This window comes from Telmatherina bonti, assembly GCF_933228915.1.
Source record: "Telmatherina bonti genome assembly, chromosome: 18".
Taxonomy (NCBI): Eukaryota; Metazoa; Chordata; class Actinopteri; order Atheriniformes; family Telmatherinidae; genus Telmatherina; species Telmatherina bonti.
In genome coordinates this window covers 13,968,426-13,985,740 of record NC_136616.1, presented here as the reverse complement: position 1 = coordinate 13,985,740, position 17,315 = coordinate 13,968,426, and the positions used below count along the sequence as shown (strand labels likewise).

Here is a 17,315-nt window from a genome sequence, read left to right as displayed (position 1 = left end):
ACACACACACACACACACTCAGCTACTGTCCAGCTGGGACCTTCACCCAAACAACACCAGCAGTTCCCATTTGTTCCTCGCTACGCCGTCGGAATGGGAATGAGGAGGAGTCGGCAGGACAGCAGGAGATCCTGTTTGTTAACCCTTTAAAGGTGGACGAGGTCGACTTGAAACGTCTCCTCGCCGGCCGTCGACGTGTAAATAAAACAAAATGCGGCGTTTCCATTCCCTCTGTCCATACTAATAATCTGCTGCAAATGGCTTCTCTTCCAGCCAGCATGTCTTTCTCTTTTCCTTTTCTAAACACAAGTGTCCCGTGTCCCCCCCCCTCGAGCTATTTCCACATGATAAGATCCAAACGTTTTGATCCCTGCAGAGACATTCAGCCACCGCTGCAGCAAATCAGATCTAAGGGGGAATATAGGCAGATGGTGGATGTGCGTGAAATATGAAATCAAGCTTTTTACTTAGTGGAGGTCGCAGCAATGCCGCCAACTTCAGCGTCTCGTTTGAGCTAAATGAACTAAAATAAAAAGCGTCATTATTTGTCGTTGAGATGTCCAGGATGTTATCAGCCTCGAATGTGAGGTGATGTCGGATCAGAAAGTACTGAAACCTCTAATTTAGTCCCTGTTAAGAAAAAAACAACCAGTGGTTTTCTTATGAGAGCTGTCCGAGGTCTGAAAGCGTTTGTTTCCCTGGTCGTCGTCTTGCAAACGTCAGCGGTCCTCAGCTGCTGTTTGAGTCAAACAAAAGGCGCTTCGGTCGCACGAGGCTCCGCCTCCGTCGACTTCTTCGCCTTGAATCAGCAAAACAAAGGAAAACAAACACTAAAAGGCGATTTGCGTTCGGCCGAGTTTCAGGTTGTAGCAGCAGCAGCTGGACTTTGCTGATGTTTGTGGATCCGCCACCAGAATGAGCTTCAGCCTGCGGACCAGCAGCACCTGGGGCTCCGTCGGACCGGGTCAAACACTGGACCAGGGCTGGGAATTTCACTAAAAACTATTCCAGTTAGGTTTAAGATGCTTTGTGCTGCTTGTGTGTGTCATTATGCTGTTGTGGGGGATTAATTTCACTCCACTAAGCGCTGAATCTGAGCTCTAAACCGATTGGACGTTCACCTGGAAGCAGGTCTTGGATGTGAGCCTTGCATCTAAGGTTAAGTCAGCTTTCTCCTGTGTGTCTATTTTTGTGATTAGATCCCTGAGATGACTCAGAAAGACTCAGATAAAGACGTTTATTTATCTGTGTGTCTGGTTTAAGTTGCGTCAGATTGAAGGATTGTCTCGTCTCTGGGATCTCGTTGTGCCAAGATTCCTCACTCTGTTTGTTTTCCAGGACCAGCGCCTGAAGGAGATCAGCATGCAGACTCCCCCCTCTGCCTCCCCCAGCAGCCAGTCGATAGGCAGCGCCAACAACAACCACATCACACAAACCCCCGAGTTGTTCAGCTCCACACTGACTGCCAACAGGTGCACACACACTCACACACACAAATACAGTCAGATATTAAACTTGTACTCATATGTCTTCATCCTCTTTCATTAAAGAAAAGGCTGAATTTCCAACAGTCACTCAAATAACTGGAGACTTAAAAAAGGAACAATAACTAAACATTTGCAAAAATATAATTTAGTAATATAAGACACTGTTTTTTCATTTAATTGAGTTGAAGAAAGAAAACAAACAAATGTGTTCTGGACAAATTAGAGACTTTTCTGTTGAACAGTGGGACAAAATACCTGTCAACAGGTGCAGAAGTCTGACTGAGAGGAACAGAAAACACCTGACTGGAGCAGAAACATTAACGGATTCTTCAACTAAATATTAGTTTATGACTGATGGAATATGGAATAAATTATCTTATTTGTTTGTTTTTTAAAAAAAAATATATTTCTATTGAATCAGAATTAGAAAATAATGTAATGATTTTCATTAAAAAATTTATTTATTATTACTTTAGTCAATTTCAGCTTATTTTACAGGCAGCTGTTTTTTTTTCTGTCTTTAATGAAAGGGTATGAATAAATATGAGCACAACTTTGCAACTTTTCAAGTCTTTTATTTTGTGATTGAACATATAAACATGTCAGATGTTACAAAGGAGATGTTTTAGTGTTCAATAAAAAATATTTAATTGGATGGCAGAAACATAGAAATGTTGATCTCAGGGCGTCAAAAGCTGGAAAGTAGGTGGAATTAAAAGGAAACATCTGGAGGAACATGTGCAGTTTATGTCTCCATCCATATGATGTTCATCAGGGAGGCTCTTGCTTGTTTCAGCAAGACTATGCTAATGCCATGTTTGTACGTTAGAAACCTCCAGCTGCCTGTTCTCTACGATTTTTCACTAGTTGAAAACATTCAACACAACATGAAATTATTAAATACAACAAAGAACTGGTGCTGCCGAGCAGCTGAAACCCAGTTTCAGACAAGAATAGGACAATAATCCTCTCCCGACGGTCCAGCAGCTAACATACAGGTCAAAGAGAAGGGGTGCTAATCAACGTGATCCTGTCCTGGGAAGAACAACAAACATAGCTGTAGTTTTATATTCAACATGAGTCCATTCTTTTCCATGAAAATGTCTCATTTTCAGCATTTGATCTGCTTTCTGTGGTCAATTCCACGCAGATTTCTGAGAAACAAATGATTTTAGTTTGTTTTGTTTCCTTTTTCCACTTTTCCAGCTTCTTTCTGGAATTGTGGTTTTACTCTTAACTTCCCCTTTAGTAACCACGTCTCCTCAGACGTTAAGTAAAAGCCAAGACGGATAAATGGACCTTTCGCCAAGCGTCCAGGTCAGAAAGCCAGCAGCTGAGCAACTACGGTGTCTTTTTCCAGCTCTGTTAAACTTGTGTTGTTATAATGAAAACGTCTGTCAAGGATTTGCCTCCTGCTGTCCAGATCTGAGCTCATGTCTCACACGGCTCAAAGGGTTTTTATCTGCACACGATCAGCAGCAAAAATGTGTCAAACTTGTGAATCCTGTTGTAAGTTTCCTCTGAAAAACGTTACATTCTGTAACTTTCCATTTGTCCTCAACTCAGAACCATTTTCTGAATATTTTCCAGATAGTCAGATGTTTGGTGAGATGATTTTACAGTAAAAATGCTGTTCAGAGTCCAATGTTTTTCTTTGTACTGAAGATGGTTTTGACTCGGGCTGCACGCCGGCTTCCATTGTTATGCGGAAGAAAGTATTTGAGACAAAACAAAAAGCTTCTCTGATTGTACTGCGGTGGGCTGTGTGGACACATTAAAACGTTGACAACACTGTTAAAATATGAGCTTTAAATCAGGTTTAAACCTCATCACAGAGCTGAAAACTGATGTTTAGTTTTACTCGGGTTGATTTGGACCGCAGCCTGTGGCGCCTTAGAGTTCCTTTTACCACTAGAGAAGCGAGGAAAACATTAGCTGATTTCCAAAAGGTGTCAAAGACGCAAAGATCTGTGAAATACTTTTCAGTAAGTTTGGAAATCAGATGAGGATAACGAAAATAAAACATACCGATATAAGCAAGGCCGGATTATCCAGTGGGCATTATGGGCACAGGTCCAGCGGCCCATGTGGGGCAAACACCAGCAGTTTGGACATAAGACAAAATGTACATAAAAGCCAGATAGTTACACCACAGTGTGTATTGCTATTGGTACCATTGGCTGAGACATGTTAGAAATGCCGTTTCACAGTGTATTCACAATTTTCACCATGTTGCGGTGGGGAAGGGGGCCCTGGAACACTCTGGGCCCAGGGGGCCGGTGTAATCTTAATCCGGCCCTGGATATGAGTAAAAATATGGTATCTTCTCATCAACATGCCTTTTATTATGTGCTATCTTGTCCTGAGTCCTCCACATTTTAGTGTAGTTTAGGTCAGAAGGCCGCGGCAGACCATCACATCATCTCATACCTCTACACTAAGCCCTTTTTCAATCACAGATTTTTACATTTTCTGTCATTTTATTCAGTTTTTTATTCAGTTTTCAGGTTTCTAATGGATCCCTTCAAGCTTGTTACATTTGTAGGGCTGTGACGATATGCTTTTGTCCCGATCCGATTTGATTCCGATTTGCTGGGTGCTGATTTGATTTAAATTGCGATTCTCACAATTCTTCGATATTGCTGATTTTTGTAGATTTAAAAAAGAAAAAAAATATCACTTTTTTTTTCTCGTCATTTTTCTTGATTTCAATGAGGAAAAAACAACATAGGAGCCAAACCATCATTCTGCTGCTATAACGCCCAAGAAGACAAGTAAAAAGATCAATAAGAACAATAAAAATTACATATTTTTTAATGGATTATTTTTTTTATTTATTTTGAAATTGTGAAGCAAAAATCCCAATATTCAATTTTTCCCCACCCCAATACATACACCAAGAGAAGCGGGGACCTTTTTCTTGTTCTCGATGTCACTTTGTTGTCACGGACGTGTTTGAAGACAGTTGTCTACACATCCGGCAGGCAGAAGTTTTGTCTTCGAGAAGTTTCGTGTGATTGGTTGGACATTTGAGGTGGGCGTGGTTAACCGGGAAAAGCACGAAGCGATCCGTTGCTGCTTCCACATTTTTACTGTTGCAGGTAAAATGGATTGTTTTAATAAAACAGCTGATTGAGGTGGTAAGAAAGCACGAACATTTTCACAACATGTGGCGTAAAAACAGACACCACATGAACAACGCACCCTGCTGCGGACAGAGTTGCTCGTTAAATATGATGATTGCACGTGAAGCGTACATCGCAGTGATCCGCCCCCTGCTGCACACGAAGCTTCTCGTAAAGGATGAACCAGACGAAACAGATCTATTTTCTTCTTGCAGTCTCAAGAGCAAGAAGGAAGTTCTCGCTTCTCGTAGAGGATGTAACAAGCTTTAGTTTCTCCCACAGAGCAGCAGCACTGACCCTCAGCATGACCAGTCCACCCCCGTGCTTCACAACTGAGCCGACATGACTGAAGTTAGAAAGGGAAAAGGTTTTGGACTTTGCTCTGGTCTCAGCTGAATTCATGGTGGAGAAATGAGAAAGTTGTCTTCTGACGGCTCTTCTTCTCTCCAAAAATATTCGTAGAGGTTCCTTCAGGTCTGTAGTTGTCTAAAACGGGTTTTGATTTTCACTTTGTTGGTCTTCTACACCTCAGCTTGGCCTGCAGCCTCTCCTGACAGCCGTATCTGAAAGGCCTGAGCCATCTGAGGAGGCCACCACATGAAAACCCTGCTAGTCAGCTACTTAGCAGTAGCAGTGAGTCTGGAGTGATAAGGTCTGCTGTCTTAGAGCTTCGGCTCTTTTAGGGTCCTTCAACATGTGCGGCGGTGCTTCTCAGATTTGCAGATGTAATCCAGGTGTTGCATTTCTGACTCCGGCTGCAACCGAGTGGAAGTCAGGCTTTCTGTTCCTGCTAATCGGAGCCGAATTTGCTCTCAACGTGCAACGTGGAGCGAATTTACTGCTGCTAACTGTTTGAAAGCTCAGTGGAAGTTTTTACAGCTCTTCAGAGAGAGAGAGAGAGAGAGAGGATTAATCTTTATCTGTGACAAATGAACATTTTTAGTGGCGGCTTTAGATATTTATGCTCAATTGATTAAATATTAATGTTCAGCGTTCATCTGTCTTTCAGTTCCTCGCCTCGTCTCACTGTTTCTACTTTTCTCTCCTCCTGTTTTCTCCTCTTTGTCCCTCTTCTTCCTTCATCTTCTCCTCCTCAGTGTGCCCAACCTGAACAGTGATCTGTTTGATCTTCAGCCGGCCTTCATCCCCGCCGTGCAGAGCACTCCCATGTCCACCGCCAACAGTGCCTGGGGAGGTGAGCTTCCTGCACCTTTCCATTTACTCATTTCTAAAGCTCACAGATATACGCAACTGAATTTATTGCAGAAACGTTCCCCCCTAGCTAGTCCTTCATCTGTCCGCCCATCCATCCATCCATCCATCCATCATCACTCTCCCACCACCTTTTTTGTGTTTGAAGCAAATCTGAGTAGATTTAGTCCTGAAACGTTTTGGTTCTCGCTCCAAGCAGCTCAGCAAACCTTCCAGAGGAAACATCCTCAACATGGCGGCTTCAGATGAAATGCCGGGCGCCAGCAATCCGCTGCCGTACGGCTCTGCATTTCATGACATTTCGGCTCGCTATCAGCGGCCTCAAATCAAAGTGTTGCAGAAAGATGCATCTGGAAGCTCCGGCGGCGTGAAGTATTAAAGGCTTTATGTCGCAGGATTACGCCGAAGCCATTTAACCGAAAGGGGGGAAAAAATTTCTCCGGATTTCACAGCCAGAGTTGCTTCTTAGCTTAACAGCCAGGATGTTATTATCAGTGACTCTGACACGGGAGCTGAGATTAGTACCTCTGGTTCTTTTCTATAAAAAAAAACACACAAAACACACCGGTTTCAGCCCAAAAAAGCACAACAGAGGTCCAGTTTTCAGGAAAGTCGTCACTTACAGATGTATTCTGTTTCTTTAACCTTCTATTGCGCACATTATAATGCCAGTCCAGTATAAAATGTTGTTTTTCTATATTAACATAGACTAAATAAACATAATCTAAAGATATTTCTAGTGAAGTTTTTTGAGGTTAAGCCTTGAACCAGCAGGGCTCTGCCTCCGCACCGTTTAAAAGATGATGACAGTCTTTTTATTGTTTGTTTAAAGTCCCAGAAGAGAAGTCACCCACAGCCCACGTGGACAATAAACAGATACAGATAAGTTATTATCAAATCAGAAATATTTGATAATTATTATCAAAGCAGGAAAATGAACTAGAAGAGTCTAAAGATCCTTTTTCAAAGTTTACATAAGCTGTATAAAAGAGAGATCTGAACCATTTGATGAACCAGAAACTGGGGTCACGTTGCAGCGTTTCATTGTAATGAAGGTTTCCAGTCAGTTTTCTGCCTGTCTGGACGTTGGCATCATCGGTGATGTTGCTGCTCAGTGAAGCAGTTTTTTTTACCGTCCTGTCAAGAGGCAGAAGATGCGGCTGAATTCCTTCTCTAAATGTTTTTAAATTTATTTATAAATAAGATAAAAAATCTTATTATATGATTTTTAAAAGATGTTAACTTACCTAACATCTAACTTGTTTTTAATTATAAAGATCAGAACCAAATAATCGTGAATAATATGCTTTTTAACACTAAACACACCCAAACACACACTCCTAAAATGCAAAAAATGTTTCTACAAATGTTGTTCTTGTTTCATTGAGCAAGTTTCCATCATTTGTTTAGTTAATAAACTCTTGATAAAATTAGGATAAAATTATGAGGCAGTTTACACAGTTGCAAGATTTTTTAATGTATCTACAGATATACAAGGCTACGGAAGCGTAGAGCTGTCATTCTAATAATAATAATTAAAAAAAAAAAAAAGTTTGGGCCTTATATTATAACGTGATAGTTTTATTGTAAAAACGTGAAACGTATCACGTTATGACATGGTGAGTTTATTGTAAAAACAAGAAACGTATCACATAACGTAATAAGTTTATTGTCAAAAAAAAGAAAAAATAGTGAAACATATCATGTATTGAAAAATGTGAACTTGGGCCTTTTCAACTTCAGATGAGGAAATCGTGTGCGGGTTCGATAGATCACGTTATAACGTGATAAGGCCCAAACTTTTTTTTTTTTTTTTTTATGAGCGTGGCAGCTCTATGCTTCCGTACAATACAGATGTTTTCATGTAATTGTTGAAGTAGTGTGTGGTGACCTGGTTAGCCTGGAGGTTCATTTAGAGAAGTCAACTCAACTTAATATTATTATTTTAAATGTGCTTTAAGGGACAAATTACACAAGATTTATCTTCTGTCTGTGCTTTTTTGTTAATAATAATAATAATAATAATAATAATAATAATAATAAATTTGCATTATTCCATCAATAAAGCTTTTCTCATCCTGTAGTGTGAATATTTTTTTTCCAGACCAAAAAAAAGAAAAAAGGTCAGGAAATGTTTTTTGACTCTTTTGAGGAACAAAACAGCAAAGCTGTTTCCTTTAGTAAAAATTCTGCCTACGAAGCATTTCACTATGGCTTCCCGAGAGTCATGTGACAAATTAAAGCATTGTGATTGGTTCCCTGTTGACTTTACTACTCAGAGAAGTATTTCATAAACCAGAGATGCTGTTTGGAAAAACAAAAGGCCAGATGTTGTGTGCTGCCTGCCTGAGGGGTGGCGCGGTGTAATAAGGGGTTAAAGGAGCACATGAAGCATCGGAACGGTACTTTCTACAAGGAAGTGCTTAACAAGGCGGGTTTCGTGGTATATAACCCCCCCTCCAATGCTTCAAACTGTACTCCCAACAGCTACACAAAAAGCAAAAGGTGGATTCCCTTGTTAGCAGGCTTATCCCGACGTTCCCGCCAGCCTCCGCAGAATCCCAAGTTACTAAGCAACAACAATGGAGTAAATGCAGAGGATTGTCATGTCTATGTTCCTAATCTAATGGGATTAGTTTGGTAAGGGGTGGTGGAGGAGTCGTTAGCAGAGCAAAATTAGTCTGCACGAATCTACAGCAGTCTCCTTTGTCACATCAAGCTGCTCCGGCTGCCGTCATGCAGCTTAAAGAGCAGAAACTCTGCTTTAATCAGTCATGTTTAACTGCATTCCTCAGGACCGGAGGGCCAGCCGCTGCAGCAGACCGCCCCCGCCATGACTGTAGATTTCGATGCCGTGTTTGGGAATAAAGCCGCACCCAGTAACAACGGCCCACAACCTCCAGCTGGTAAAGCCCTCTCTGTCCAGACAGACCCAAAGTGAAGAGAAAAAAAGCAAACGAAACCGAAACGATCTGTAAACCTTCTGGCTTTGCTGGCAGCGCGAGCGCAGCGTTGAACTAACCCTCTGATCAGCTTCAGCAACCTGCGGTCGTTCTCGCCGCTAGGTGGTCTTTTTTAATTTAGCTCTCTAACTCTGTCACATCGCTTGCTGTTTGCATTCCTACGACAGCAAGCCTGACTCTGCTGCAAACACCTCAACCTCAGCCCATCTTCCTTTTCTTCCCCAAACCGTTCGGGACTTCACACAGCGGTAAAACCAAACACTTTCAGGGTCTTTAGAGTTTAAATTCGGCTTTTCCTCGGTGTTTTCTCCCAATTTCTCTGTTTTATTTTTAAGCCTAACAGCATATTTTACTCGTATAAAGATTGAAAAGCGTGATTTCAACCTGTCTTGTTGTGGTAACAGCTGCAGACTGATGCTTCTTAAGCAACGCAGGTCTGGGACGTTTGGCTCTCCTATTAGCTTACTTTCCTTTAACCTCTCAGCAGCTGCCACAACCTCGCTCAGCATCTCTCAAGGTTTTTCACTTTTAAAGACACCCCGCCAAGCTCTGAGTTTCAAGGCTCACATAGTTATTGACTGCTCGAAACGAGCCACAACAGATTAGCGCTGCTTCCTGCGGAGGTCATCGAAAGGCGGTCTTCTTCGCGAAGGGAAGAAATTGCGTCATTGGTTCCTTTGTTGTGCAGATGAGGAATTGTTTATATGAATAGAGCCGCCATAGGAAGTCAAGAGGCTTGATTACTTTTTATTTTGTTTGGTTTTTTAAAGGCGGAGTATGTAAGATTTTCAATATTTTCAAAATAAATTAACTAATAAAATAACTACAATCATAATTAGATAGTTTTTTGAACATGTAGGTTCCAGTCTGTCCATATTTGATGTTATTAAATTACAAGTTTAATTAATGACAAATTACAAAAAGCACTTTTTTTTTTTACTGGTAGGCAAACATTTAAGAAGGGTCTTAGTCATTAATTAAACTTGTAATTTAATAACACATCAAATATGGACAGACTGGAACCTACATGTTTAAAAAAAATCTAATTATGATTGTAGTTATTTTTTAGTTAATTTTCTTTTTAAATATTGAAAATCTTACATACTCAATCTTTAAACATCATAACAAGGTTTTATTTTTCAAAATAATGGTTTAAAATAACAATAATAAACTATAATAAAGCAAAGAGGTTGTCTGTGTTGGCTAAGAAAGCATCTTCTGACCGTTTGCAATAATTACCAGTTAAATGAGCTTCTCCCAGCTGCTGCTTCAGGCCGCCTTCATCATCTTGTTATCTTTAATAAGAATAAAGTTCATTATCTCATGATAACCAGTCGCAGCAGGTTCTTATGTTGACAAAAGGACTAATTAACTTATCAACAGACAGATCAGGTGATAAGGGAATAATTAACTCTTCAGATAACTGCGCCATAAATAATCTCTGTGAACTTCCGTTCTGTCACAAAATCTGATTTTATTTCCTCCTTCTGCTATTTTATGCCCTGTAATGTTTACAGTAATAGTGGCTTAAAGTGACATAAAGGTGCATTATGTAACAAAATCAAAGGTAAATGACAGAAAAATTGAGATAATATAAAACTCTGTTTCTTCTGGTGTCTGATCTCTTCGCTAAAACAGTTTTATTGACCTGGAAAGTGTCATTTATATCTGCCTGCTGCCATTGGTTGCCGTTTTTCCTACTGCGTCTCTGATTGGACAACAAACCTGCGGTAACAGCTTTGTTTGATGGAGGCCAGAACATCGTTTAGGACTGGGGTGTCCAGCTCCGGTCCTCAGGGTCCTCCATCCTGCAGGTTTTCCTGCTCCAACACACCAGACTCACATGAAGGAGTCATTGTGGAGAAGTTATTTAGCTGCTAGATGCATTTAATTCGAGTCAGGTGCGTTGGAGCAAGAATACGTGAAAACCCTGCAGGACAGCAACCCGACTTGTTACTTATCCGGACTGATCCGGGATAAGTAACAGTGTTCAGACGCGTTTTGAGCATCAAGAGCGGCAGGTTTACATGTAAAGTCTATGTGGAGGCGCGTCAAGGAGGCGTCGAGCTTTCTCACGGCGGGTTCTCAGTGTTTGGAGCGTCTGCGTGTCGCACGTCACGCCAAAAATTTCAAAAGTTTTTTAAGGTTGACGCACGTTATGGGTAGAACGCCTGTCAAAAGCCAGAGATGAAAAAATCAGAACTTTCGCCACTTGATGCTTGCTCCCGACAAGCGGCAAACGCGGCAGGAACGTTTTGAGCGTCGGACACAAACGTGACAGTTTAGTGACCAGCGGCGAGCGTTTTGAGCGTTTTTGACGCTCAAACGCTTTTGGTCTGAGCACACCACGGCATGAAAGGACCACAGAAGGCGATGCTGCATCTGTTCGTAGCTGTGTTTAGCGTTTGAAGACGTTGCTATCCCCGTGTTTACCACTAGGTGTCACTATTTCTGTCCCACTGCGCCATTTAGCCAAACTAATCTTCCTTTTCCTTTTTTGACAATTGAATAAAATTCAAAATATCACGTTAAGAAGCTTTAAAAGTTGCAAAAAAAAAACAACCTGTTTTGATTTTATCAGTTCAACTCATATTTTTATCCTCAATACGCCAACAGGTTTTTGGCGTCTCCTAATCTCTCGGCTCTTTTAAAGCGTCTGTTGCTAAACGATAAATCAAGTCCTTAACTCCTCTTGTTTTAGTCTTCACACCGAGTCAGACCGTCTCGATCAGCCCAGCTGGACGTGCATCTGGGTGGCGGCAGGTACAAAACATTACGCAGTTGTTAGGACGACTTAATCGCCTCCGAGCTGAAGCTTCGGTTGGACGTTGCGGGAAAGTCTTGGATGAAGTCTGAGAGTGTTTGAAGTTTGGAAGCTGCAGATTTCTGGCTCGCTATCGCCTTATGTAACCTGTCAGTGTCTCTGGCTCTGCTCGGATTTCACAGTCTGGTTCTGGCTTTGGGAAGACCGGCTTCTTTCTATTTATAGAGCTTCTGTTAAGGCTGCCATTACAACCAGTAACACACCATCTGGGGAACTGGCAGCATCTCATAAACCCCCCCATGTGTAGAGCTACTGTACATGTCGTCTGTTCCTCTGCATCTGCACGTGTCTGGACGTTAGCCGCGGTTCGGGTTGGGGTTTGCACGTCTGTTTGCACGTCTTCTGCCTTTTTCTGCTTCTCCCCGTCTGCCTGCTCCTGTGCATCAGTTTTTTGTTTTGTTGTTGTTCACGCCATTCCTACCTTCCTCCCCCTCCCTCCCCTTCATTTCATCTCTCCGTCGTCTCCACATCACACTTCACAAGGCGAGAATCACCCAGGCAACTCCTTTCCATCTGCTCTCCTCCTCATCCTTTCTCACATTCACAGTTTTCGGCCCTTTTGTCTCCGTCTTCCCTCCAAAACATTCCCCCCCCCCCCCCATTTATCTCAAATATTTGGAGAAATTTCATCCTTTTCTTCTTGTTTGCTGCATCTTTCCTCATCAGCTGACTCCGTCTGTCTTTTAACTGAGCAGATTTTATTCGTCTTAATAGAAAACGTCCGTTTTCTTTCTTTCTTTTATTGGTATATTAATATATTTATGTTTATCTTGGTTACAACTCAAAATCTTTTCACATGAAACCAAAAAATGGATTTTACAACATATTTAGCAGTGATTTAATATTTCTTCCACAAATCTGGAGGGAATTTTGTCACATTTACATGATATAAAGATGTAAAAACACAAAGATCCGATGCATTTAGGTTTATTTTTTATGAGTAGCTTCATGATGAATGTAGTTGTGAGCCATTATGCGATATTATTTTGGTTTGGAGACATTAGATCAGACACATGTTGAATCGTTTTGGCTTTCAGGGCATCGAAGCGGCTTTAAGAAGCAAAGGAAGGCGACATGATGGATATTTTCTCACAGCAGACCTTGGACTGGTCTCGGTTATTTTGCTTCTGCTGCTCGTTGACAATCCCTACATGTGGACTGTCGCCTTGTTGACGAACAAAAGTGTTTCATCTTCACCGTTTCAAACGCGATTGGAGAACCTGCGATGGTGATTGGTGGAGGATCCATCGCAGACATTTCCTGCCTGAAGTTTGAAGTCTATAATTCAAAGCTGTTCAGTTCTCATACTGACCCATTGGCTCAGGTGTGTGTAGAAACGGGGAAACATTCTGCAGGACCGTAGTTTGACATCCCAGGCGTGCGTTAACATCACACAGCTAGCCTTAGCTGTATCGTCTCCTCCCACGACCTTCGACTAGCTTTACCAGTTCGGGTTTGTTTCTTTTTCAGCTTTTTCTGACTGAATCCGCGCCGACAACTTCTCTCCGTAAACTTCAGAGTTCATCCAGCTGTTTCTGTCTTCTGTCACAGTGATCTGCGCCCCTGGAGGCCGTGCTGGCTGGTGTTTTATGTACACTCTGTGCTGCGGAGCTTTTATTAGGGTCACATATGCGAAGTATAGCCGGAGCCTATTGTTTTCAAGTCCCCATGAAAAGTTGCAAAACTTGGCACACACCTCAAGCCTGGTGAAAATAGCGATATTCTCGGGTCCGCATACACTTCAATGCAAAAATGGCTCGACAGCGCCTGCTAGAAACGCCAAAAATGGCCCCTAGACTGGGGTAAAAAAATTTAGTTTGACGTAGGATGACGAAATTTGGTACACACGTCTAACACGTCAAGCCGAGTAAAAAAGTCAATGAAAGACCTGTAGCATGTATGATGGGGGGGGCGGTCCCGAGGGTCCTGAATGTCTACTTTGACTTAGGGCAACAAAATTCGGCACACCTATTAACAACCCAAGACGACTAAATAAGTTAATCAAACACATATTACCATGGCAACAGGGTGTCTGCCATCTTGCCGTTTTTGCCCATATAGCACTGTAAGTGCATTGTTTTTTAACAAACAAGTTTGGGATTCATGCATTTGACTTCAAGCTCACCAGGAAGCTTTGTGACAAGTTGGGATGGAGAGGTCGGCATGAGGTGAGGACCGGATGGATGCCGCTTGTGGCTTTAATTTATCTTTTTCTTCCTGTCATTGTGTTACAGTTCAGTCTCAGTGCTTTATATCTGCTGAACGTCTCTGCAGACCTGCTCTGACTTTCAGAAGAAGCTTTGGGCAAAGTCTGATCCGGCCTTTTCTGTCCCGGAGCGTCGTGTATGATTGCACCTTGTGGCGAATCGTCGTGCTCTTGTAAAGTCCTCTTTTCATCTTAGACTTCCCGTGTTGCTGAGTTAGCCTGTTTTGTTATTGTTCAGCCTCTCCAGCCGTTCCTGCTGCCTTTAGGTCATTTTTAAATGCGGCGAATGATCCTGTATGAATCTGCTTTTTGTCAGTGACGCAAATTCCCTAAAATTTAACCGTTTAAAGAGCAAAAACTCCTGAATTATTGATTAAATTTGATTGCGAGTTCACTCAAATGCAAAACTAAAACTCTAAGTCCATCTTATAGAGCTGTGACGATATGCTTTTGTCCCGATTCGATTCAATACCGATTTTTTTGTGTGCCAATTCGATTTAAATTGCGATTCTCATAATTCTTTGATATAGCTGATTTTTGTTGATTAAAAACAAAAAAAAGTATAAAACTTTTTGTTTGCTCGTCATTTTTCTTGATTATGACGATAAAAACACAGAAGCCAGACCATCATTCTGCTTCTATAATGCCCAATAAAACAAGTAAAAAGATTAATAAAAATAATGACAATTATACATTGGATTATTTTTATTTTTTTGAAACAAAAAAAAAATTTAACAAAAAATCTTATTTTAAAATTGTGCAGCAAAAAAATTTTCAATTGGATTTTCCCACCAGTAGCAATGATGGTCTCAGGAATGTTTATAATGAATCTGTGTGCCATGAAAACAAGTCAGAAACATGAAGTTCCAAGGTTGGAAACTTGACTATTGTTGCGTTAAAGAACATCCTCTCAAGCATGAAGTCTGAAAGCAGTATAATATAAAAAAACAAAACAAAAAGATTCAATTGATTTCCATACCATTGTATGAACTTTATGATTGAATGCCTGAACTACGCAGACATGAATTTACACTGAAACTCTCAAAAAACAAAAATCTGTTTTGTTGCTGCGAGTATCTGTCGCCCCACTAACAAACCCCAACACGCATCCAGTCCTGGGTAGCTAGCAAAGCAGACAAACACGCTCAATCCCTTTTCTTAAATTCAGTCTTAGCCCGAGAAGACAAGTAAAAAGATCAATAAAAATAATAAAAATTCACAAAAATTTTGGAATGGTTATTTGTTTTTTTGTTTTTTTTTAATAAATAAAAATTAATTAATTAATTTTTTTAAATTAATAAATATTTATTTATTTATCTGTTATTTATTTGAAATTTTTTTTTTCAATTTTTTTTTCTCTTTGTGTGTTAAAAAAAAAATCGATTTTAAAATTGTGAAGTAAAAAAAAAATCCATATTTTTTATTTTTCGATTTGATTTTCCCTCCCCTGACACCATAACTGTGAAAGTGTGAGTGGACTATCGCAGCCAGTCACGTGACGCTACATCAGTCATCTCACACACGTGTTTTTAAGACGCTTCAGCCACGGTTGAGTTAATCGATGCGGCTGATAAAAAGTAGTCTTTAGCGCGCGTTCCTTGTGCGAAAGGGAAAGTCAGCATCAGGGTGGAGCTCGGGCTTGGTGACCATGAAGCTGGAGAAACGAGAGGCAGAACCTCCGTCAGCGTCGACACCGGTGATGAAGACTTCGACATCGGCGTTCCTGAGCAGCAGCTCTCCTCTGTTACATCCAGGAAGTTCTCAGGTTTATCGCAACGTAACGGTGAAGGACACCTGGATAATCCAGCCGTATCTCAGCTGTTAGTGAGACGTGTTCTGGTTGAACTCTGGACGAGGATTTACTTCCTGTTTGATCTAAAACTATTTTCACAGTCAGATGTGTTTCAGAAGCACAAAGCTAACCATCACCATCCTCATCCTCCTGGTTCAGTAGAGCTCTCAGAGCGCTCTTCATCACATCCAGCAGCCGCCTGGCTTTCTTCTGCTCGCCCTGCAGTGTGTGTGTGTGTGTGAGATCTACTGTAAGGATTTTTCTTCTTCTCGCTTGGTTCGGTTTAATTCACAGCTTTACTGACACGGTGGTTTAAGGAACAAAAGAAAAAAAGCACTTAATCGGCGGCGACAACAGGAGAGAAATTAGAGTTTATTTGGCAAACTGGGTTTCCTAACGCTCCTCTTCGCCTCCTTCCTCTCGTTTCCCTCCTTTCTTCTCATCTGCTCAGCTAGCAGGAAAAGTGTTTTCTGAATCTCTTGTGTCAGCACCGCTGTCAGACATGCACAGCGCTTCCTAACTAAATATTATTCCTCCTTTTTTCCTCCTTTTTTCCACCATCAGATGCCTCTGTTTCCCCTCCTCCTCCTCCTCCTCCTCTTCCTCTGTGTTGGGAAGACACATCGCACAGTTTAGCTTCTTTCCCCGCTTTGTTCACATCTCCAGGAATTGTTTTTGAAACACGAGCTGCATTTCCACTCATGCATAAAATTATAATGAAACACAAACAGCTTGCCACCAAGATTTTCATTTTCTCTTGCAGTCCGCTCCATTCGCTCGCCTGTTTCTCCCGTTTGCTCCACAACGCGCACCTCCAGCTCCCCGCCAGCCGAGTCGTAACAAGCCATTAGCTGAACGGGTGCTGACACGGGGGAGTTGTTTATACACACACACACACACACACACACACACACACACCAACGCAGGGAAACTACTCCTGTCATCTGCACCTACCGGCCACGAGTGTTTCACACACTAAACTAATCATGGTGTGAAGTCGCAGCAACGTGACGGCCAGGACCAGATAAATCAATCATGTAGAAGAAGCGCTACAGGCTACTGAGATTATAAGGCTGCTGCCGCTGCACGGTGGCGTGGAGTCCTCATCTGCATCAGAAAGGAGCGTCTGCACGCCAGAACGGGTCAGGATGGGTGTAACTATCAGAAAGTCAGGCAGACATGTTGAGGTTCTTATCAAGCAGGAATGTTTCGTTAAGAGTCATCGTTTGTGTCGCTCATTAAATCCATATAAAGCCTTCTGATTTACAACTACAGTTGTGTTCATATTTATTCATTAAAGAAGGAAAAAAAGCAGCTGCATGTAAATTAAGCTGAAATTGACTAAAGTAATAATAAATAAAAATGTTATTTTATTATTTTCTAATTCTGGTCCAATAGAAACATTTTTTTTTAAAAAACAAGATCATTTACATCACTCATAAACTAATATTTTGTTGAACAATCCTTTAAAGGAGTGCTATTATGGTATTTGGAGTTTTCTGAGCTTTCTACAGTGTTACAGTGTTGAATCCTCATCAGACATGTGAACGGCACTGTTTTTTATCACCTAAACGCATGTTTGAGTTTGAGTTTGAGTTCCAGCACTCTCTCTGTTCGGTTTTCATGGCGACGGAAAACGCGTTGTTTTAGAGAGTTTTTTCTAAGGTTCGGTGATTGGTTACCTTCTACTGGTTAACAAGGGCATG

The 17,315-nt window shown here is 41.4% G+C and overlaps 1 protein-coding gene across 2 annotated transcripts in view; it reads left to right on the top strand.

Annotated features, from left to right (window-relative positions):
• Positions 1-17,315, top strand: part of LOC306769490 (phosphatidylinositol-binding clathrin assembly protein) — a 121,084-nt gene that overhangs the window by 79,154 nt on the left and 24,615 nt on the right. The window contains exons 11-13 of one of the 2 annotated variants that reach the window (XM_079258106.1): positions 1,339-1,472; positions 5,710-5,807; positions 8,620-8,730. In XM_079258106.1, the coding sequence (XP_079114232.1) occupies positions 1,339-1,472; positions 5,710-5,807; positions 8,620-8,730 (343 nt within the window). The remainder of the gene's footprint in view (positions 1-1,338; positions 1,473-5,709; positions 5,808-8,619; positions 8,731-17,315) is intronic. The other variant, XM_079258107.1, reaches the window with a different exon arrangement.